Source organism: Syngnathoides biaculeatus, chromosome 6 (assembly GCF_019802595.1).
Source record: "Syngnathoides biaculeatus isolate LvHL_M chromosome 6, ASM1980259v1, whole genome shotgun sequence".
NCBI lineage: Eukaryota > Metazoa > Chordata > Actinopteri > Syngnathiformes > Syngnathidae > Syngnathoides > Syngnathoides biaculeatus.
In genome coordinates, this window is record NC_084645.1 from 911,558 (window position 1) to 936,649 (window position 25,092).

General features: G+C 40.1%; 1 protein-coding gene across 10 annotated transcripts in view; it reads right to left on the minus strand.

Moving 5' to 3' along the window:
* Positions 1-25,092, minus strand: part of LOC133501834 (pleckstrin homology domain-containing family A member 5-like) — a 90,644-nt gene that overhangs the window by 4,484 nt on the left and 61,068 nt on the right. For 4 of the 10 annotated variants that reach the window (XM_061821879.1, XM_061821878.1, XM_061821883.1 and 1 more), the window contains 16 exons: positions 21,176-21,296; positions 20,936-21,040; positions 19,301-19,373; positions 16,031-16,131; positions 15,152-15,267; positions 13,206-13,691; positions 11,444-11,924; positions 10,605-10,688; positions 6,514-6,570; positions 6,323-6,403; positions 4,379-4,528; positions 4,191-4,292; positions 3,648-3,800; positions 3,028-3,171; positions 2,420-2,534; positions 1,587-1,702 (listed from right to left, as the gene is read on the minus strand). In XM_061821879.1, coding sequence (XP_061677863.1) covers positions 1,587-1,702; positions 2,420-2,534; positions 3,028-3,171; positions 3,648-3,800; positions 4,191-4,292; positions 4,379-4,528; positions 6,323-6,403; positions 6,514-6,570; positions 10,605-10,688; positions 11,444-11,924; positions 13,206-13,691; positions 15,152-15,267; positions 16,031-16,131; positions 19,301-19,373; positions 20,936-21,040; positions 21,176-21,296 — 2,485 coding nt within the window. Of the gene's footprint in view, positions 1-1,586; positions 1,703-2,419; positions 2,535-3,027; positions 3,172-3,647; positions 3,801-4,190; positions 4,293-4,378; positions 4,529-6,322; positions 6,404-6,513; positions 6,571-9,902; positions 10,023-10,604; positions 10,689-11,443; positions 11,925-13,205; positions 13,692-15,151; positions 15,268-16,030; positions 16,132-19,300; positions 19,374-20,935; positions 21,041-21,174; positions 21,306-25,092 lie in introns of those variants that run through there. The other 6 variants (XM_061821882.1, XM_061821881.1, XM_061821891.1 and 3 more) reach the window with 5 other exon arrangements.

A 25,092-nucleotide genomic window follows, 5' to 3' on the forward strand; every position in this document is an offset into this window, starting at 1 on the left:
AACATTCCTATATACTGTATTGCGTGCCTCTTGCTTGCTAAAGAGGTCCTTAGTGCCCCAAAGCATCCTGGGAGTGCCGCAAAGCATGGTGGGAGGATGTAAATCGCGTTTAAAGTGCATGTTTTTTGGTCATTTACTTCTTCAGTCATTCTTATTCAGGTATTTGTTTTATTATTTGCTAGTTATCGTCAGTAATGAGCGGCCTACACAGTCAGTGTGTGGGACAATGTGAGCTTCTTTTGCTCACAGAATGTAAAAGAGTAGCTTATATACATGCTAAAACATGTGCTAGGATGCATACTAACAACCCAACAGTGTCTTCAAGTCTACTACATTGGACAAGTCACAAAACAGTATTAATAGATATTGCAACTCATTGTGCACCTAAGACGTGCTGTCCATTTTGGAGAAAATACAAGACTTTTAAGTTCACCTTACGGTTGCAAAAATATGGTGCATATTATTGATAGGTATTTCAATACTGCGTCCATCATTTGTGGATTTTCATTATTCGTGGGGGTTAAGTAATGAAATGGCAGTTTGTAAATGGGTTATAGGGTTAAGAAAATTCTTAACATCTTCATGGTCTGTCCTTTAAGATTCAAGAACAACTAAGCAATGTAGTCCACATGATTGAGCAGTTAACTGAGGTGTGTCTCAATACTTCTGTCCAAATAATTTACTTTCTGAACATGTAGCTCAGGTAACAAAATAAAAAGCCACAATAATGGCAGTTAATGGGTTTTCAACGTCCACTCATGCAAAACAGAGTGAGTGCTTCGGAAGCAACTTCAATCAATGGCTGCTATGCACTGGCACGCTTCTGCTGGCACATGTATGCGCACTCACAGAAACGGGAGGGCCATCTAATGCCTGAGCATAAGAGGCTGACAATGTGAAAATGTTCACTCTGTACTTGATGCCACGCTAGGGGGAACTGCTAAATCTGGATTCCGTCCAGCGCTTCAGGACGGTGCAGCTGCTGTACAAGGGGCTGGTACCCAAGGGCCTGAGTTGAACTCTTTGAGGCACTCTTATACCACTACAGGCAATACAGTTAACTAGAACAAAGCCTCGACGTTTGGCAGCAGACATTTTACAAGGTTGATCTGCTTTCATTCAGATTAAAAGCCCGTCTTCATTTTTTGAAAGAGATATGTAGAAACAAACTGTGCAAAAAAAAAGGACACACCCTGCCATGTGGGACACTAATAACACAGTTGGTATATGTGATAGTTTGTGTGGGTGGAAACTGTATAAACTGTGGTTCTCATTCATTTTACAAGAGTCTGTTTTCCAGTGGGTTGGTCAAACCCGGGCTACGTGGTGAATAGCCTACTTTCCATGCTCAAGTTTTAAACCTTCAGCTTGATGACCACTACAGGGAGTTAAGAGGCCCTTAAAAATCATCAAGTGGCACAGAGGTAAAAAAAACAACAACAAAAAAACAAATAAGCATAGCAAAATTATTCAATATTTTTCAGTGCTCGTTTCTGTGGCTGTAAAATGTGTGTAAGAAATTAAAAGTTACCCAGTAACGCTTAACTACTTAGTGGTCCATTCAGCTTACACATTTTAAGACTTACTGTTTTGGACTCGGGCTTCTTATTCTTCCTTAGGGTAACATATGAGGCTATGGAGGAAGATTCAGGTACTGGGGATTTGGTTCTAGGTGGAACAATGCCTACTGGGTAGGAGAGTCCTGGTAGGAGGAAAAAAGGCAAATACTGTGAGACAATGGTACAAACAACAAAGTCGCAATAATGCAATTTAAACTATTAAGTAGAAAGGGTTTAAACAGAAAACGAGAGGCTATATACCGCTGGAATGCAGTTGACTAAACAAACAATTCAGTAATCAGTGGAACCTCGATTTAACAGACTAATAGGGAGGAGCTGTCGACTGTTAAATCAGATTATCCGTTAAATCGAAGCACTTTTTTTTGACACCTGAAAACACCAGTACAGTATGAAACAATTTATTTATTTATTTTTCCTCTTATGTGGGTGAAAAACAAACGTAGTATAGTCACTGTTATATATATATTCATGAAAAGCTTTAAAAATATTTGAAAAGTTTTAGAGTTGATCCAATATTATCTCACTAGTGCATAAATGGACACAATTTTCTGTGTTAAATTTAGGTTGTACGATTTGGTTTCTTCCCAGTATATGATAAAGTCCAATGTTCAAAATCCCACCATATTCATGGAAGTACGTCTTTTAAATGATGCTGACCCATTTGTGATTAGAAGAAATGTCTGATCCTGTTTTTAATCCTCATTGTGAAGTGCTATTTGTATCAGCGCCATGACAACCCCTGAGAAGTGCCACCAAAGTCAATTTTAGTTTTTAGGCTAAATTTTAATGATCATAAATTGGTCATTGCCATTGGCCATAGGTTTGTTGTCGTACTGTACCTTTACTTGCAGGATGATCAGATGGGTGTTCAGATCTGTCCTCGCCGTTGCTCTCGTCAACTTCTGTTACTGTGGTGAGCTCCGGTTCACTCTTGTATAATCGGTAGTCCGGCCCCTACCAATGAATGATAAATGGATGCTTCAACACATTGAGAATGTCATCACTTCTACGATTCCAAAGCAAGAAGAAAGATTGCTTTTTTTTCTCCCATGGAATAGCTTCAAAGTATAGAGGGGCAACTAAAATTGTTGATGGTGCTCTGGGTTTATAGGCTGTCATTTTACACAAGCTTGTATAGAATTTATAGGAAACAATTCCATGTTGTATTGGATGGACACAATGTTGTACAGCACCCGGCAGACACATTCAACCCAGGATGACTAGCAACCAAGGAATAGACAACAAAAAATGTCAATGTTATACATAAGAAAAAAAATCCTTAAGGTTAGTCCAAACAAAAATATGGAATTATGAACTAAAAAGGGACTTGATCCAACAAAAATGTTAAAAAAAAAAAAAAAGTGAATTCCAAATGAAAGTGAAAAAAAAATCTTCACAGTAGGCAGTGACACAGCTGCAGGCAAAGTCAGCGGGTTGACAAGCTTACGCTGTGTGTGCCATTCTTCTGACTGGTCTTCCTGTCCTCTGTTCTGTGGAGGGATGCTGAGCGAACTCCAGCATGAGAGGGCATTGCTGAGGGCTTGGGCTCATATGACTGGGGTAAAGGTGGCCGTGGGGGTACAGAGTCCTCCTGGGGGATTATACAAGGCATGACAGGAAGCAAGGTGACACAGGACGGCGCGGCCGCCACGCACGGTCTGTGCAACCTCCATCTCGTCCAGACTCCTCTTAACTGGCAAGAGCTCCACATTCGGTTGTTGCGTGAGCGCGACTGTGATACATACTCACATGTTGATTATAGTTAAGGTTTTGAGTGAAGAGATTGCTTTTATCTGTAGAAATGCCATTTTTTATTGAAAAGACTTATAGGCTTTAGATATAAAAGAAAACAAAAACAGTTACTGCTGCGGTAATTTAATTGTAATGCCTCTTCTCATGCCACTGCACAAACAAGTACATTGAGAGCCGTTTGTAACCTCAAAATGTTGCGTGTTGGGACAATTATGAACTGAGGACCCCTGTATATTAAAGCCAATTATCAGTATTGCGAATATGACCATGAAAATAGGTGTTGTTGAGCACTGATTGATTTTCTTAATGGTTCACCTCTGTTTTCTGCATGCCAAAGTTGGGCCCATACAAGCCCATGGAGGCATCAGTGTTTCTCTGGTTTTTATGTTTATTGAGGACCTCCATGACATCTTGGATCTGCCACAGCTCTTTCTGGATCTGCACGTGCTGCTGGCTGGGAGGTTCCGTCTGTGAGGACAGTGAGCAATATTAGCACAGAATTGGGCTTGGCAGCAGATGAGTGAAATGGGAGCATGGTTACTGATGAAAGAAAAAGTGCATGTTGTAAAGTTATAGATTTACATTTTCAGTGTGACAGACTATGTAGCACAGTGCTTGATAAGGATATGTTGAGACTCCCTTGAGGCCCTCAATTCCTAATTAGCAAAAGAACTGAGCCGTGTTGAGCTAAGAATAAACAAGATGAGGGACAAGACAAAAGACTTCAGCATCACTATGCTCATCAATCTAAGCTGTCACATCCAGAAGGTATCAAGTACACATCTATTGATGCTAGTGCATGAGCAAAGACTGATTTTGGAGATTAAAGCAGAGAAGCTTTAGTCTTGACAATCCTACCTGTGGACTGCCCAGTGCTTCAAGCTGCTCCAGCAGGTTGCTTTTCGCTAGAATCACAGCTCCTTCAAGATGGTCATACTCGCGGCATGACCGCTCCAACTCCTGGTTCGAAAAAAAAAGACGCATCTTTTTACCCCCATAAAAAGTAACACATTTTAAAACAAGTCGGACCGCATGGATGGTCTTACGGTTGTGACCCTGGAGAGCTCTCTGCAGGTGCTGAGCAAGCCACTCTGCAGTAAGTCTCTCTGCTGGACAACGCTCTGCATAGCAGCAGAGTTGTCTGAACCCAGTTCTATCTCCTGGCTTGCTGACAGCAATGCTGTCTCCAGAGTATGCTGCAGGAAGACAATGTATCATTTATATAATCTGCCTTGTTGATTAGCTATAATTAGAAAAGCTACAAGAACAACACATTTTGGTCCTTAAGTGTTATCGCTCAAAATTGTATTTACTATACATATAAAATCTGTATGCTGACAGATTTAGTTCATTCCGTATTTAGAAAATAATGTCTACGAAACACGCTGCTATTCAACGAGGAGACACACTGATCAAATGTACACTTCATTTGGGATGACGACGTACCAATATGAAATACAGTGTCTATATAACACATAAAACTCTGTTACTCACTGATCATTTGCTCATTATATGCTAATGAGGCTTTTGCTGCCATTAAATATAACTTTTATGTCAACATTTCAAATTTGCATTCGTCCTTTGAAATGCCGGTCTCTTTGCTTCTTCCAGCCCACACAGACCGATTGGAACATGAAAAACAAATTATGTTTGGAATGGGGTTTTTTTTGTACTTTGCATGAGGAAAAGGATCACATTAAAATGTAGTGGTACCTCTACTTTCAAAATTAATCCGTAACGGAAGTTGTTTCGTAATGTGAATTTCTCATAAATAGAGCCGCTTTTTACGTGTAAATTGCCTAAGCCGTTCCATGACAGACCCCCCCCCCTACCCCACCCAAAAAAAAAAAAAAAAAGTATTTAAAGTAAGCATTTGGTGTTGGTCAATTATGCAAAGAAAACGGTGAGTGACAACCAAAAGGCATCGTGGGCGACGGAGGAGGAGGCAAATGTTCGAAAGCCAAGAGAAAACATACATATTGTCATGATCCTGCCGCTCCAGCACGAGCTGTGCGGGTGCGCTGATTGGGAGGTGCACACCTGCGCCTCATGCAGCCTGATTATGCTGTGGATTTATATGACCGCGATGACAACTGGCCGGCGCCAGTTCGTTGATCTTCATGTCCCGTTCGTGTGCTCCGGTATCCCTGATCGAACCTGTGTGTACCGACCTCCGTCCGTTCTCCGACCAACCTTGTAAGCCTGACTCCTTCGATACCTCTGCCTGCGTTGATTGTTCTCCCGTGTACCGACTCCTGCCTGCCCGCTCACCTGCTCTCTTCGCCCGACGTCCCAACTACCGCCGGTGCACCGGACGACCTGCTCGATCCCCTACCTCTGCACATAATAAACATGTCTCCTTGAACTACCTTGCATCTTCAGAGTCCTGCATTTGGGTCCTACTCTCGTTCCGATGGGACGCGACACATATAATTGTGCGCACACACACACTACTTAATTCCATTTAAGTTTCTTGGAGCCCATGGTGAAGAAAGATGAATAAACTTGAAAAAAAAAAAACTCACGAAAAAAGTAGCTTGGGACAGCATGTGTAAGCCCTAGCGTGACTCCGTGACAGTTGTGTGTCCACGGTAAGAGAAAAGCATCACGGGTAAAGATTGACCCAATGGGATGCTAGAAAGATGCTACAACGATCGCCAATGAGAGAGCAGCTCTATCTCGCCACACAAACCAAGATACATGTTTAGGTTCAGTGGAATTTGGGGGCTGCAAATCTCACGCCTATTTTTTCCTTTCGTATCCTGAATTTTCCTTCGTGGCTAGAGACAATATTTTTCAGAGGAGGCATTTCGTAACCTGAATTTTTCGTTACTACAGACATCCGCAAGTAAAGGTAAAACTGTAATTCCACAGCTCTCTATTTGCCTCATTATTAAGCTTTTAATATAGGACAAAAGAGACCAGCAAAACCTTGTCTTTCTTCAACCGCCCCCTCCCCCGCAATATTAAGTAATTCAGTGGTGAGTCACCTTCTCTCTGTACAGCTGCCGAAGTTTGTCCTCATGTGTCCTCACCACTTTATCCTGCTCACACAATCGGCTAAGTTTGGTCTGAGAAAAAAAAAAAAAAAAAAAAACAATTCAAAGGTCGCTGAATGTAGGTAATGTGTCATGACGTGAGCTGAACATAGCTCGTCATTAATGAGTAAAACTGAGCATACATCAATGTCCACCTCTTCTGGCATGTAGCTGTCTTCTCTTGGGTCTTCTGGGCTTAGCTGAGAAACAAAACAGAACATAAGTAGCTAAATCTTATCATGCTGTTTCCATTATTGTCCAGAGACCTATTGCATCATTGTGAGTGGTCTCATTGAGCAATATATTTTTATTGATAGAAATCATTTTGGAAAATCAGACATTACCGATCAAACGGGTGAGAAAGCATTTTGTCGTTGGACAATTTTTATTTTGTATTGTTGACAGCCAATTTGTCTCCCTGAGTGCAACACAGTGGTTTATTAGAACTACATGGTGATGGCATGTTGACAATCGTGTTTACTGAACTGGAAATACAGTGTTACTGTTACTACTTATACGGCATGGTGGGCGACTGGTTAGCACATCTGCCTTACATTTCTGAGGACTGCAGTTCAAATCCCGGGCCTCCTTGTGTGGAGTTTGCGTGTTCTCTCTGAGGCTAAATGGACTTTCTCCAGGTACTCCGGTTTCCTCCCACATCCCAAAAACATGCGTTGTAAGTTGATTAAAGACTCTAAATTGCCCGAAGGTGTGAATGTTATTTGTTTATATGTCCCATGTGACTGGCTGGCGACCAGTTTACGGTGTACCCTGCCTCTCGCCTGAAGATACCTGGGAAAGGCTCCGGCATGCTTCGCATCCTTAGTGAGGATAAGCGGTACAGAAAATGGATGGATGGATTTACTTATATAGTGTTACCTCTAAAAACAGGTGTGACATCAGGTTCAACTTTGATGCCATGAGAATATAATGACAAACAGAGAAGTTAAAGTTTATTTTGGCATCATGCATCCACTTTGGTACAACTGTTGTGAGTTCATTGAAACATGTAAATATGTTGATATGATATGAAATGTGTTTCAAATTTAAATCATACAATTTCTAAAACTTCTTGAGAGTTCCTGGTTGAGTTAATCCAAATTGCAAATAATTAAGTCAACATGTGACAACATTTTTATAAGCCTCCACACACTAACAGTTCCACTACAGTTGTAGTTCACAGTTTTTACTCTGTTGGATCACAGGACGGCTAAAACTGGAGGTGAGAAATATTCCCAACAGAACATGCAGACTGTCACATGAAGTGGCGGACGGCAGTGTGACGAGAGCGACAAACTGCTAGCAGCTGAACAGGTGACAACGCAGCTGTTGGCTTGGCTAGTACGCTAATGAGTGCAGCCTGGGAGAAAGGCGGGAGTCTGGGGTATTATTTAGCCGTGGTGATCCTCCTTCCAAATCTCCTCGGAAATACTCACTGACTTGAGAATTACAAAAAGGCTCCAGTCCAGATCCGTGGCATTTGTTTGTCTCAGTTAGCATGTTTTCTTAATTGAAATCTTTTGAGAAAATTCACTTCGAGCGCAGATGTCAAACTCAAGTCTGGGGGGGGTCAGATCTGGCCTGCCACAAAATTTCATGTGGCCGCAAGAGCACATCATCTGCATTGACTTCATGTTTCTTGCTAAAATACCAAAATTGGAAATTCTCACAACAGCGGCTTCTAAATTTAACTGTACCCAGCTCACAAATTCCTCAGAAAATGAGGAAGCACACTAACGGAAAAGTGGAGTGCACATATGACACTTCTCTTTTCCAAGTCATGTTCTTATTGCCATGACTTCTCAACATGATAGCAGTCAAAGCAATGAATGGGTTGGCATTGGCGATACAATGTAATACAGGGACACCAGTCTTCATATGCCATGAGGTGTTGAAAAAAAAATAGAAACATTTAAAAACGATCAACGTGAGGATGAGCTGGAGCAAAGCCTTAGGTTTGGCCTTACTTGCTGGTAAAGTTGAGGCCTTGGGGCCGAGTTCTCAATCAAAGTGTGAGTCATGACGATTAAAGGGTCATTTTCCTTCATCTAGTCCAGCATGAAGAGGAGCAGTAGAGTCAGTTTACAGCAGTGCTGCACTTAAACACAACACTTACAAAGATGTATATTGCTATATGTTTATGTGTACAATATATATATATATATATATATATATATATATATATGTGTGTGTGTGTATAGAGAGAGAGAGAGAAAGAGAGAGAGAGGTAGATATATATAGATATACATACACACACAGACACACACTTACTGCCAATTAAAAATACATTAAGTTTTTCTGATGAAACTTGCAGGGTTTGATACCTCCAGCCAGGTTAAGAACCACTGATGTAAAGCTACTCAGCTAAGCTACGATATACTATATGTTATTAGATCCACTATTTAAACTACTGTATATGTAACACTGCTGTCTGGTAGAAATGCTGAACCTCCACTTAGATGGGAGCCCCCCCCATTTTTTTTTTAAAAAACATGAATTGATTCTCCATCTTCCGTCGCATGTCCTGCTAAAAGCATATAGCCAAACAACCAATGAGCGTGTGCTTTGCTACACGTTATATATAACAGGATGTTATAAAATAATACTTTAACATTTGATGGTCATATTTGGCTGACAAATTCGATGAGAACAACATACATATAGATGACGTAACTCCAATATTACAGACTTGACAGATATGTATATAGCGCCATAATAAATGGCAGCTAGCCTAATTGTCTGAATAATAACAATTGGTTTATGAGGAAATAAGCAAGGGCCATGCAACCATTCATTACCCCACCTGATTGTCCAAATACATTAGAGTCCGTTGGAGATGATGAGACAGAGCATCGTTCTAGTGCCAGCGGCAAGAAGAAGAAGAAAATGGATAGCAAATGAGGGGCAGTCTGTATTCCTTTTTTCTTTCACAACTTAGTTAATGTCATCAAGTATACAGAAGAACACGGAAGTAAAGCAAGAGGAAAGAGATGCTTAAGGAGAGGGAAGTAAAGACAGGGTATCAAGGGTAATCTACAGAATAAATTGACTTCTGTCAGTATGACATACAACAGCTGGGATTAGCTTGTGTCACAGCAGTTTAAAGTGGCTGGAACAATTAGTCTTAAGTGATGGCAAACCCTCATCCCACAGCCTGCTGACCTAAAAAAGCCAAATCTGTAGTCTGACATCTCAATGGAAAATGAAGTTGGGACCCAGATTTAACTATCAAAACGTGCCATTCGCCCAAAGTAGTTTAAAGATTGCCAATGGCTTTAAGTTTTGTTCCCTGCTAACATCTGTCTGGACTCTTTATAGAAGTAAAATAACTTAATCAGCTAGTGCTTGCCCGACTAAAATTAACTTAGTATTTGATCATATTTTGAAGCAGGGGAAATGATGTCCCTTATTATAAAAAAAGGGCCTTATTATACTGATATCAGGATGGATACTTGAGGTGGGAGTTTTATGGCATACACACCGTACATTAACAAACAAGCCTCCAGAGGAATCTTTGGGGGAGGGGGCTGACCTTTGGGTTGTCGCCATCCATGTTAAGTTGCATAAGCTGTGCTAGTGTGAGCTCCCGGACACTGCTTAGCTCTGCCTGCTGCCGACGCAGCTTTATCAGAAGCAAAGTCAGTTCCTCTGCCTTCAAGGGAGGTGACGTTGTGGGGCACGCACAGCCATTATCAAGCAGGGACATCGTAGGGGGAGTAGGAAAAAGGAGAGAACACACCAGGATAGGAAATACATCAATGCTCCCAGGTAGCGAGTTTTCATGCAGATCACAACAATGAGATTAGCCACGGTGTTGGCAGCATGCATACTCCCCACTTGCACCCAAGACAGAGGAACAGTTTAGCATTGAAAACAGGAACCAGTTCACACACTTCCAGCAGTGCCTTTGACATTCATTCTTGAGCTGGCTTAGAAAGTTGTGAGTGACAGGGTTTTTAAATCTCTGCTGGCGAGAAGCAACTCTGAAGGGAGACTAAAGTTGGCATAGACTTAATCCGATTGCTTTTTGAAAGGAGAACTCTTGACTGATTGTACCCATTTTAAGATTTTGTCACAAGGTCATCTTGGACAAAAATCACATACACAGTTAGGGTGTAATAGCTTGGACAAAAAGTCAAAACAAACCCAACCCTAACAAAACATTTGAGAACATACCGCAAGAATGGACTTACACAACTTACATATAGCTAATTGACCAATCAAGCCTACTTACACTTTTGCCTTGGAGAGACTGGGGAGTGAGACTCTGGACTGGAATTCCTACGGGCATTGACCGCCGATCAGGTGCAAAGGCATACTGAAAAAGACAGGCAATGCATTAACTCCCTCAATTATTTTCCTTCTTGTATACGAGTTTGATTCATAATAGGATGAGCGTAGACATTTGCCACTGTTTCAACAATATTATTTATATTTACACATACACACACACACATATATATATATATATATATATATATATATATATATATATATATTTACAATATTTACAACATTTGCTGATCAAAAAGACAAAAATACAATAACAACCCACATAAATGTAACTGCATACAGCACATGAAGTAAGTATTTAAAAAAAAAAAAAAAAAAAAAATCACAAATTTTCACTAAATATATTTCCAAAGGTGCTAGGATGATAAAAAGGAAACGAGGGTGGAGATTTCATCAGAATACAAAGAAACAACCATTCACACAAAGTATTAAATAAATACCTGTTGGGGCATTCAATAATTTTCTCCAGTGTCATTTCACATTATTATCCATCCATCCCTCCATTAATTTTTTGAGCTGCTTATCCTCACGAGGGTCGCAGGAGTGCTGGAGCCAATCCCAGCTCTCATTGGGCAGGAGGCGAGGTATACCCTGAACTGGTTGCACCCAATTGCAGGGCATATATATGTAAAGATGGGAGCAAAGTATGTCAAAAACTCTTGACTGATTACAAAAAAAACCCAAAACAGCTGACTGGTGAAAAAAAAAAATGCTAACTGTAAAAAATGGGCGTAAGATTTTTGCTATACAGGTGAGTAGCGCCTTACGTATTTAACTAACCTTAGGGATTTGGTGCCCCTGCCGCCTGCTGATACTCATGTCCCTTTCGTAGATGGGAGACGCGATCTCAGACCGGGCGCTGCTCATGTTGTAGGATCGGGGCTGAGTGTAGCCGCCATATGTCGACAGGGAACCATGGGAGGGCGAAGGTGGGATGGAGTAGCTTGGCGCAGCGTGCTCTGAAAGGTTGATCATGGTTTTGGGGCTGGCCATATGGCCATAGATCCCTGGTGGTCTGCCGTACGCCTGTCGTTGCTGCCACTCATATAGCTGCCACATGGTGTCAGAGCGAATGGAGCGGCGTTTGTCAGCTATCGAGGGACCCAAGGCTTGGTCATACAATGACGGTGACATGCTGCAGATGCTGTCCCTCTGTGCCATGCTATTTCTGGGCATACTGCGGTAACCGTCACCATAATGAGGCACATGGGGCATTCGATGGTTTGGCATATTTCTTGGAAGTGTCTGATACGATGTGATGCTGTGGAAGAAAAATAAGCAGTCAAATTATCAACTCACATGTTGTTCCCTTCACTACAACATAAAACTATTCTTTTTTTTTTTACATTTTTTTTTTTTAAGTAATAGTTATAAACCTACTGACTCATAACTAAAGTAAAGTGGTCTTTTTATGACGTCTGTAGTCGACATAAGGTTATTTATTGAAAACGTACTTTGTCTTACAGCAACTCTTCATAGTAAAGGGGGAGGCCCCGACTAAAAATCCATTCACCTACGATTTCTCTCTTGGAACTGAAAACAATCTCCAGACACTACAGCTAAATGGGCTCCCAGAATATTATGAGTAAATGCAATATAATAGATGAGGTTTGACTATCCTTTAGCGAGGTAGTGAACATGGATGTGCTGTACATTTTATGCTAGCCTAAAAGTATAATTGTCATCGTTATTTTTTAACTTAATTTCACAGGATCAAAAAAATGTGCTTGATAAAATTATCTTTTTTCTTAAATTTTTTGTGTAGGTTCTTAGTCATATAACTCATAGTTATCCATCATGGGGGAATCATGGCAAGTGGACTTTTTTTTTCTTTTAACTGAATTAGTTGTATTCCCCCATGCCCCTTCTTTTTCTTCAATTATGATGGATTCAAGCACAAAGAAATCATTGATGATTTGGAGAAGCATAATTTTGTCCTTGAACCTCTAATCGTGGTGATTTGCTCCATTTTTTTTCCCGATTTAATTTTGTCAAACTAGTTGTATTTGAGTGAATTCTTGATTGATCAGGCCTTGAGGTAATCAGAATTGGGTTTGGTCAGTGAAAATGAAACAAAACGTGATTAGCCACCTTTAATTGATGACATGGGGAGGTCGTGGTGGTGCATTACTTTTTCACATAGGGCCACATTGTTTTGAATAATTCATTTCCTCTTCATACATGAAATCACCATTTCAAAATTGTACTTTATATTTACTTGGGTTATCTTGGTGTGATATTTATAATTGTTTGGTGATCTTAAAGCAAAAGTGGGGAAACTATCCAAGAAAATAAGAATGTCAAAAGGGGACCAATAGTTTTTCACGGCACTGTAAATGTTTTTCAAGTCAAATATGGTAAATGAAAGTACTGAAGATATCGAAACTGGGAAGCTATATCGTGAAGACAATATGAAAACCTTCTGTGTTTAATTGCTGCTCTTTAACAGCTCAGTTGTAAAGCCTTTCTTCCTCAGTCAATAATTTAGTTAGAAATTTTATTAATCTAGATACAACAATTAACCCAACTTAATCAAACAAACCTTCGAGTGTCATCATCCGGGTTGCGTCCTCTTTGTGTGCGAACCCAATGCTCCAGTTGCTGCATGGAGCTTGTCCTACTCAAAGTCCGTTCTGCCTCATAGTTTGGACTTGGCTGTGGAGGAACTCCAGTGCTGTCAGCTGGACCCGGTTCACCAGCTCCATTGACTTGAGGACTGTGATGTGAGCCGTCTGTTTCTGCCGGGGTCCGTGGTACTGCAAGCTTGACCGTGACAGCAGTTGCTTGGGCTGGTGGCATTTTGATGCTGTTGATCTTGGTGAGAGGGCGATTCGGGTCTGCACCATCTCTCTGGAAGCCATAGCGCTCGGCATCTCGCTGCTTCCTCTCCTCTTCCGACATGTGGTCACGGTCCACCTCCCGGTTGCGTTCGTTGTTCTCAACTTCAGGCTGTGTCAACGGTGGCTTATGATTGGGCATATTATTAACCTCCTGAGGTCCACACTGTTCCACTTTTAGCTTGTCCAACCTGGTAAAAGCAGTCATAGGAACAAATATAAATGAGCTCATCTGCGCTGCGATATGATGATGATATTGAAAAGATTGAATTCTTGTAAGATACATTTATATTATAGATAACACCAGTGTTTCCCATCCTCTATTGAGCCAAGGCATCCATTTTACATTACAAAAATCTCACACCACACCACCCAACAAAAATATCACAAAACGTATGAAGCATGAACTAATGATGAGACTGTCTCAATTTAGTCATACAAACACTTACTCAGTATCAAATATGACCCTGTTAAATTGAACGCACAACCTAGCAAGAAGTCATGACTTATGTGGATGCATAGTTTTTCTGTACCTTCTGCCATCTAATGGAAGACAATACCACTGTTCTGCCTTACACGTCACTGTCGCAGATGTGCGAACAAATATACTGTATAATATAATAACTGTTTTTGGGACAATTTAAGCAAAGTTGGAAAATTTCCTGCTCCACCACTGATGATCTCTCAAAACACACTAGTGTGGCATGGCACCCTGGTGGGGAATCACTTGATCATACCGGTTTTCTGCCATTATACTGCAGCTCCAATGCACAGCTACCTTGGCAAACAAAACAATGAGAACGCACAAAGAGAAGGTGCACAATGTTTCTTCCAGTAGCCAGACGAGGCTGGGTGTGTAAAATGCAAAAAAAAACAACAACAAAAAAAAAAAGCCTTTGCCAGAGCATGTCTGAAAGGTGCTGCTCAGCCACTTGAAATCTATTTGCAGCTCTCTACAAATTTGTGGTTTTTTTGGGTGGTTCGCAGAGGTAACTGAAACTTCCTTGAATGTAGTTGGATGCAAGGTTACCGCTTCGAAGATGAGCAAAAATTCCCCTTATCAGGTGGATTTAATGGTTCAGCAACAACCAGCATTCTTTCAAAGAGTGTGCTAGAACCCTCTTAAATCGCTACCACACTCAAATAATGTACTGTACATCCTTCAACTTACTATCTGAAACCACATGGCACCCATAAAAGAACTAAAATATAATCCTGCACTTACTACACAGAGTAGTGTTGCTTTCAGCAGCACCAAACTTACAGTGCCATTCAGTAGATTTTAGATTGCAGTGCTGCATAGCTAATAAAGCACTTTATTATTACGGCTCTGCTCACCCGTGCTTTAAGAGCATTACAGAGGCACGCAGTTAAATAACATTTAACACAAAATGGGAAAGACTATCATCTCTATTGATGAAGGTCAAGGAATCCTTAACATAAATAGGAATTAGACAATCCAAATGTATGTATTGAACTGTTGCCAATAAACTTAACAAGCTTATATAAAGATTTCCACAAACTTGCATTGCAATCAAAAAGGACTACTGTATAGGAGCAATTAATAACCCCCAAAACTCTCGTAGTAGAGTATTTGCATCACATGTTTAGCATTATGAATGTTCACAACATTTGTATATCTTTGACTAACTTTTTAACGGGTTCGGAATGCACAAGTGCGGCATCTGTCATCACTTTCATCCAGGACTCCATCTCTTTGGCTGTGTCAGTGCAAAAGTAGTATGTCCGCATGTTGGGGTGTGTCGCCTGTCATGATAATGCGCAAGTATCTGAAAGGGAGAAAAGTGTCATGTCAACTCTGGGAATTACAAATAACAGCACTTTATTTAGATGACAACGACTTAGCAAAGGAAAGTTAAGAGGAAAGCGAAATGGGAATGAGCACATAGTAGATCTGCCACAGTAAAATTGTACATACCAGGTGGTGAATGTTATGGCAGACACATTGCTGCTGCATAGTTCAACAGATGCCTCCCAGCCAGTTAAGCAACATGTTCAAGAGTGACAGAGAAAAAGAACAATTATTGGACAACCCCAATATCCTGTTTGCCGCTTTCTGACAAGAGACTCCAAGTACCCCTAACACGATGCAGAAAATTTAGAGCGAAGAAATTGCAGCAGGTCATGTCCTGCTCTAGCATTTTCCTTCTTACTTCAACCGCCTCTCTGTGACAAGTTTGGAAAAGAAGTGGGCTGTGTGGTTGGAGCCCTTTTACAGACTCCATGGTGTCTGCATTTGGTTGTGCTTGGCAGGAGTTGTTGAATTTCAGGGTTTAAGAAGTACCCAAAATCATAATTCTACAAAGTTATGCGAACCCATGAAATGTGACCACTACCCTGTAACATAAGGCTGCATGTCGTCATGTTTCCGCTTTCAATGGACATTCCATTACTCTACTTCAAACTTTGATTGTAACAGAAGGAAATATTAGAGGGTCTATTCAATCTGGGGTCTATTCTTTTGTTCTCCTTAAGGACTCATTAATTGTTTGAAGGTAAAAGCACTGACCTTGAAGGCATACTTTCTTGTGATGTGATCATCAACAGATAGCATGGATACATGGAAGCTTGGTAGGAGTATACTGCCAAGTATCCCCTCCTCTTTTTCATCTGGATGGCAAAAATCACACATTTCAATATTCAGGCAGAGTGGCTGTTTTTAATCAACATTTGGGTACCAAAACTTGAAAAAAAAGTAGATTCAAATGTGTTTGTCAAACGTGTACATTGCAGTTACAAACTGCAGTGTGTGGAAATGAGCAGTGATTCAAAATTCTGTGCGGCTCTAATCCTCATTAAGTTTGCAGACATGGCTTCATATTGACAATAGAGCGCTCTCCACGAGGGGATTAGATTGAGCTCTGCGTTTTAAGCAAGAATCTAACCTCCCATCGTGATACTTATAATACCTCTGTACACAGCAGAAAGTGCAGAAAAACAAAACATCAGCACATCTGATGTGCCATTTACTTGGCCTGATGCATAAATCACCTCAAATGTCCTGGGAAAATTATTCACCAAAATATTTTTAAGGAAATAAATCACTTGAAAAGAGGAGGAAAATGATAACCATCCAAAATTGTGAATGATGATTTGGTAAAACAGTGGGAACTGATCTATGCTTGCTTTCTGGTTGTGTAGAAACATTCAGGGAATATTTGACATTAAACCAGACATCAAACCTTCTTTAAAACAGATATGGACAGACATTTATAGGGCATAAAATGATACTTTACAAGCTTCAGAGTGCAGTTTAATTGTCTGATAAATATGAAAGAGAGCAGTTGTTTTTTTTGCTTGATGACAGGAATGATCAGGACCACACAAGCCACCCACTCGCTAAATGTCCATGTGAGTAAATCCTTTGGCGCTGTTCTTTGGACTATGGCTTTTGTCAATCAGTGGGCGGAAAGAAGGCAACAGCACTGTCAGACAGCAGAAACAACACAGACTCGATGTCATCCCGATTAGCAGAATGACCGGGTCTGCATTAATTGAGCAAACAGAATCAGCCTTCTCTGTATATATGGATCCTTTCTCCAAAATGTAAATATCATGGACACGTTTATTCATTTCCATAATTCCATTAAAAAAGGTAAACTTTCATGGATTACACATTCATGGCCCACAATCTAAACAAATGGAAGTATTTGTTTACTTTTAAATAGTTTGGGCTTCCAGATCATGAAAGCCACAATATCAGGAATTAAAAAAATAACAGTACTGTGAAAAAAAATACCATTTACATCTCAGTTTGTGTAGAACAAAAAAAAGAGTTCACATTAAAATCAATCAAGTATGCTACTTTCAAAACGATATGCTAATCTTCAATATTTTTGCTGGTAATCCCTTTGCTTTAATCACTGCGTTGATGTGCACTGGCATTAAGGCAATCAGCCTGTGGGATTGCCTGGGAGTGTAACGGAAGCCCAGATTGCCTTGATACTTGATGTTAGTCCTTTTTTGTTTTTTGGTCTCGTGCCCCTCTTTTACCTCTTTATAATGCCCCATAGATTCTCAATGGGGGTTTAGATTTGGCGAGTTGGCTGGCCAGTCAAGCACTGTGATGGGATGGGCATCAGACCAGGTTTAGGTCCTTCTGGTGATATGAGTAGGTGTCAGGTCCTGTTGGATGATGAAATCTGCATCTCCTCACAGATCCTCAGCAGAGGGCATCATGAAGTCCTCTTATGCATTCTGGTAGAAATTTGCAGTGATCTTGGATAAGGAAAGCATAGTTTTCCAACACCTGCACTGGACATTTCACCTCAAATTTCACACTGGCCCCCAAGCACCTTGGGCTATTCACCAGTCTTCCTCCAAACCCTTGATTCTTGATTCCCGAATGAAAGGCACACTACTTTAATCAGAAAAGCGGACCTTGGACCGCTGGCCGACAGTCCAGTCATCCTCTTCATTGGCCCAGTTGAGACACTTCCTACGTTGCCCCACGATCAGCTTGACCCGAAGAACGTGACAGTTGTCGCTCATCTCCAGGATAGATCTGAATGTGGTGGTTTTTGGAACTGTAATTCCCACCTCATTCCAACCATGATGGATCTCTTCTAGATTCTTGAATATTGTTTGGTTGATAATTTGCTGAAGCATATGGTCACCTCGTTTGCTGATGCCACATTTTGTCCTTCCACTAGACTCCCCATTGGTATGTATGGACAGAGCATTCTTGTGAATCAGCAGGCTCCTTAGCTCGAACATTTTGTGACAACCCCATCCTATGGAGGGGATCAATGATGGGCTTCTGGCCAGTTGTCCGATTTGCAGTCTTCCCCATATTGACACCAACTGAGACAATTGAACCCAACTGAAGCGATTTAATGGTACCTGGTAATAGCTGTGCAGGTGCTTTGAGTTTAGTAGATGGTTAGTGTGTGACATTTTTTTAAATATCTGATTTTGTGGGTTTATGAGCTGGAAGCCCAAATTATGAAAACACAAACAAATAAATATTTTAAATTGTTTGAATTGGGGGCCCTGAATCTATAATTAATGAAAGTTAAAATTTTGGAACGGTATTATGGAAATAAACTTTGCCATAAGATTGCAATTTTTGGGAAAGAGTCTGTAATGATTAACAGGAACCCTACATCATATTATACAAATTGGGAAGAAGATGATTTGAAAGCAGAAGTAATCCAGACTACCATTTATTATATTTTTTAATATGGAAGAGCTGAGTGAATCACTGACTCCAATTGTCCAAAAGTTGACACCTCCTTATATTGTCTCATGGTCACTCAATATCAACAAATTTTCTCTCGCCATCTTTGGTGCAAGAATAGCCAAGATAGAAACCTTTTATGTGGATCTGCAGCCAAAGCTATTAGTATTGATCCTGCTAAAAATATTTTTAAAAAGCATGATCAAAAAAAAAAGGGGGACGCTGTTTGGAATACGGTATAGTGAAATTACAAGGGGATCTGTAGATGTCATCAAGTGTAATTGAGGATTTGTGAGAATGGAACCACAATGTGAGAGCAGCCTGCCTGATTTTTGGAAACTGGTGTCATAACTCTAAATCAAGAGCGAAACCCATTTTCCATCTTAGCTTCTTTTGTCAAAACCATATGTAGAAGTTATAATCCAAGCCATGTTCCTCACATAACCATTTCAACTGTCTCTTTAAGTCAACCTGAGTCCAGCGAGACGGAAGTTGCCAAGGGCATGGCTAAAGGCTCGACAGCATTGTTGAGAGCTTTCCTGAGAGCGCTTTTGTTGCAAGCAGTACCGATGAAAGATACTTTTAGTTGTAATGACTCACCTCTGTAATAGAAGAGACACAAGTCCGACAGCACAAACCACCTCTTTTTCCACAGCTTCATCCCTGTGCTGTCCTGCAAAGATAACAGAAGACCATGGCACGCAGTTGGCTAACAACAAGAAGAATCATTCAACTGAAGAGCATATTTCATAATTAATGTGTAATCATGAATTGAATTTTTAAAATGGCTTAGAGGTGGGCATTTGACAACATTTTATTGATTGATATCAATAATGTGGAGAAAATCAAGAAAAGGCGATTCTTATTTAAACATTTATGTAAGAAGAATTATTCATTGAATGGTCTCAACTCTGGTTTCAATGCCAGTGTTGAGAAAAAAAAAATACTGCCTGGAGCGTTGCCAACCTGACTCAACTTCACAATGTTCCAATAGTTTTCTTGAAATTAAAGATAACTCTTTGTATAGGTCTTTGAGTATTAAAAAGGTACATTTAACATCACCGGAAGAAAAACTATTAGTCAAAGTCTTAAGCTAGTCGAATATGTCAAGGTGTTCTCAAACTTTTTGAGCATAAGCTCAAGACAATGTCAGACATCATTTTGATGAGACTGAATTCAAAAACACTGGGGCATTTATATGCCACCTAATGGGCCATCTGAAGGGTTTCACGGATTCCTTTAGTAAGGACGTCAATAGCTACACGTTTCAAAGAGGCAGGAAAATAAGTGAAAATCGAGCTTTTATTCAGGGCAGCAGAATTGTGAGTCTGTGGTTGATCTCCATCACCCTGATTGAGCTGCTAAGGAAACAGCAACTGGGAGCAGAACTAAAGGGAGCCACCCTGCACTGAAAAGATGGTGCCAGGAGACTGAAATCAAAACTAAATGAGTCTGCCACTTAGGACGCCTGAGAGTCCTGCCTGGCAAAATGACCACCTCAGGCATCCCCTTTTCACCATTATGCTCTAAACAGGAGGCTCAGTGAAGGATTGCCATTCAACAGCGCTTGTGCTGCCTCGGTAGCAAAAAAAATTAAAAATAAAAAAAATTTATTCCGATCAAATATGCATCTTATGTCGATTAAAATACAGTGGTTAAAGTGGTTTGTCTTGAACATCCATTCATCCCTTTTCCATACCTATTTTCACAAGGGTCAAGGGCCAGTTGGAGGGTATCCCAGCTATCTTTGGACAAGAGGTGGGGTACACCAAGCATTGGTCATCAGCCAATCACAGGGCACATGTAACCAATCATTCTTATTCACATTCACACCTCATGCTAACCAGTCATTCATCATGACCCCCAGTTCCAAGCATAGTGTGTATTTTATAATTGTGGCCAAAAGTTCTGCCTTGGTTCATTGGGCTATTATACATTTTCCCAAATGCATTGAGGAAATTTCATATTTCATATCCAGTATATTTTTTTGTGTAACCCAGCTTTACAAGAGGTGTCGACTTTTTATATTCAAAATAAATCTGGAAGGGAAAACTGGATTCTTATTACTCCTAATTCTGAACACCTATCTATTATACATAAAATCCATACACTAAAAATAAAGCACCACGACTATTATGGTAGAGATTCTGTGATTTATCATGAAAGTCTTACCTCTAGGTAACTATTGATATAAATGCACAGAAGAGTAAGAATAATAAAAAGAGCTTTGCTTACCTGCTTATAAAGCCAGTTCCTCTTTATAACTGGAGCACTGGGATTTCTTCGAATAGAATTTGATCTTTTCCCGAAATTATGAAGCTTTTTGGGAGGTCTAGATGCCTACAGATGGAGTATAGAGAATATCAACGGCCATTATTATTTATTTTTCACATTTTTAAGAGTAAATGAGCACTTAGTTCTACTTGCTTCACTTTAGTTTTGAAAAATGTGTCAACATTTCAGTGTGTTCCTCACTCTTGCAGCTGCACTGGCTTGGTTTGCACCACAGTCGGAGCCGCCTGCATTGTTGGAGACTTCGCTCATGGTGCTTCGTGGTTGTTCTTTCTTTTCATTCACTGGTACTTTCGCAGCCGATCTAAACATGCCCACAAGCCAAACAGGAGCACATGAAGTCCAACTTTGCAATCCCAGTAAAAGGTAACAAATAGAAGAAGGCAACCTCTATTGTCTATGACCAATCATTCCACTGTATTTAAAAACTTTTGTCATAAGGTCTTAGCTTGGAGGGAAGAATCAAGTCAACTATAACCACAAAGTCACTTCTGAAAACATTCCTAGTTTGAGAATGCTGACATACTGAAAAAGTCATAGCTGGGGTAAATCATGCCAGAATGCTTGTTATATGAACCTCTTAGCATATTCACAAAACCTGTCATCGGTTTTAACGCCATGTAAATCAAGTTGTGTCTGGCCCATGGGGTTGTCTTACATTCTTTAGGAGGGGAACAACATTATAATCTTGTAGAAACATGACACCACAGAGCAGCAGAAGCACTGCAGCACTGACAGTGTTCTGCAGTGTTCTGTGGGTCATTGACCAAGTTTGCTGCAAACTCAAATTTCCCTCAAGAAACTTGCTCATTTGATGCCAGTGACCCCCAAATCCTCAGATTACATGGTATCATGCACGAACAAGAGCCTATGAGTACTTTTCCATTCATTCCTTCTGTCATTTCCCATCTTACACATGAGCCTGAGACTATTGTAGTAGCAAAGACACTCGGATTCCATGCTGTCATTGTCAAGGTGCGCATACAGAGACAATAGAACAAGGAAAACATTACCCAGTAAAAAAAAAATAAAATAAAATGCAGGCATCACTAACACGATGCTCAAATACCATGCAGCACAGCAACCTATCTAACGTGAACAATTAACCATTCAAAACAATCAGGTGCTTCCCTGTATTTTGAGCAAAAGTTTTTTTTTTGTTGGCCACAAGATGCAGCAGCATTTTTCATTATGAAAATATAACTACGAATGACCACACATAAGGATTATGTATTTCATTGATGACTGCTCATAAAGATTATTTTATTCATTATTTTTGAAATATTGCTGTGTCAGGGATTGAATAATTAACAGAGTTTCATTCAGAGTTGAACTCTTGTGATGGACTTCCAGCTCACTCATGTTCCTTTGAATCACAGCCGACACAGTTTCCATCTCTAAAATAGCGTCCTGTGAAAAGTGATGAGCGGCCACTGAGATTTGCCTCCTCCTGGTAATGAGCTCGGAAGATTTACTGCACTTGCAGTGGAGAGTAAAATATTAAATAAGCTGTAATCAAGGATGTGTCGACTGACCATTAAAACATTGTGGGAGGGCCATTGAGGGATGAAGGACACAGTCATAAAGGATTTTTTGTTTGATTTGTATATTTAAAAAAAAAAAAGATATGGACAAAAACTTGGAAAGATATTTTGAATACTTTACATATCGTTCAAATATTTAATAGTTATTATTTTTAATATTTCTATTATTTGTAATTCAGTAGGCCTATGAGGTATTTCTCTAATGTTCATTTCACATTAACTACCACCATTTTATATACATAGTACTTAGTGGATAATTAGTTTGTGTGTTACAATCAGTTTAGTGGTCTTGTGGACAAAGAATTTGTTGCCATTCCTCATAAGTTATAAAATGTTTTTCATGACAGTGTACTGAGCACAACTGAAAGCATGCGCGTACAGTGGAACCTACGAAGTTAGTCTTGTAGTGCTCCTATTTTTTTATACACGCACACACGAGAAGAGTGAACCTTTGGACTGAAAATGTACCACAAAATAGCCATGCTCCATGTTCCACCGCCCGTTAGAGAGGCTCATGCGCAACCTTAAAATTTATCTTTGAGGTTCCACTTAAGCAAAAGGATAAACTCTTACTACATTACATCTGATTTGCATAACCATAATAAGGTTTGTTCTGCCCTCAATCAGAGTGTGACATTTTTTTTCGTTTAGAAATGAGATGATGATTTATCATGATTTGTGTACTAACGGTTTCAGTAAGGACAGTTTGGGATTTGCCCTATGCTGAAGCCTAGAACCATATGCATAACATTATTCTGCATGCCTGTCGACTTTATGGAGTATTTTGGGGCATTTCATTTGAGATCCTCTCTCTCCAAGTCAAGTGTATAGTGGTTATGATTATGACTTTTGAAGACAGTAACAGACCAAAATAACAAAACAACAACAGCCATGTTTTTGAACCAGGATGTCATTCCCAAATTTAAATTACAGCTTGCAGTCAGATTGTGTTGACTGACAAAGCATACACAGGCTCTTTTTTAAATGTACTTTGATACAAATGTGCACATGCCCATAACTGAGACAACAGTGAGTGAGCCCCCCCCCCCACCCAAAAAAAAGCGCCTCACTCCTTCACAGGTCACTTTGTTGTTCTGGTGTAGTTAATAAATACAGTAAGATAATTGTACCCACCAAAGCATGTAATGAACTCGATGATTATTATTATTTTTTTTTGCATTGCTGCACTGAGCTATACACTTCTTGTTCCACAAAACGTCCAATCTTACTAGGTTAGGTAAAGTCAAGATTAACTTTGCATCATTTCCAAAATCAAACATCTAATTGTTTTATATTATAAAACAATAAATGTATGTCTTAACAATACCCCAACATAAATTAAATGGGCAGAGTTATAAGTACTAACTGGGATTACTTTAAATTTAGCTGAAAAGCATCACACTGCAAAAAGAGAAGACCATATCAAAGTGTGATGAAAAGCAGAATACTATATTAAAACCATGCGCCTGAAGTTAGCGGGGATGGGCTCCAGCACTCCCGCGGCCCTGGTGAGGATAAGCAGGTTGGAAAATGGATGGATGGTTTAAAATCCTATACCGTTATGAGTTGGTTGTCATTAACAAGGCAAAGTATCACATATATGAGGCTTGTTCCTTTATGTCTAATAGTGACAGTACATATGTGTTCGTGTGTGCGGCGGTGTACATCTGTGTGTGGTTGAGTGCGTGTGTGTGCGACAATAGGCTCAGGAATGATAACACTGGCAGAGAGGCTTGGTGGCCTGCGTACAGTAATAGCTGGGTGGCGGCTGGGGATAACTGAAGTGAGACTGGCTGAGGGTGCATTTTAAAATGGCCACACAGCATTTCTAAAGCAAAAACTAACACCTTTGTTTGGTAATGGACCAGACGTTTTTTTTTCCCTTTTTGGTGAACAAAAGACTTGGATCACGATATCGTATACTGTAGAGCCAAGCAGTGAAGAACAATTTACAACTATTTAGAGAGCTCAACAAGTCTTATCACATGAATGCGTCTTTGTTCTGTCCAAGTAAGCAACAAGGTAAGCTTATGCTTAGAGCAACATGTATCTTCAGCACAGAACCACAATCTGTAATCCAACTGGCATGTTATCAAGCAACTTTTGCAGAGTCAAAGGAGGAGCAGATTTGGTGTTCCGTGGAAATGAGCACACGGTCAACATTGTGGCCCTTGTTGTGCTGAAGATTTACCCAGCATCTCAATCCTTTAGAAAGGTGATATAGCTTATAAATTTTTGTATCAGCTGCCCATTTTATGTTCGTTGTTCGCTAAGATTGGGTGGAACATAGACTGGATTTTGGAATGTAAATGCAGCACATCTTATCACACAACACAGCATTCAAATCACCCACAATCTGTTAGTGTGCATCAACAAAGCTTACCATCATACTGACACATTCAAGTGCTTCAAATACACACAAATGTTCACAGTATGCTTGTAGCCAACAGTGATTTTTACCTGCTACAGGTTGGATGAAACATTTTTCCACAATATACACTACAAAACAGAGGGGGAAAAAACTGTTGAGTTTGTCCATTATATCAGATAATAGAG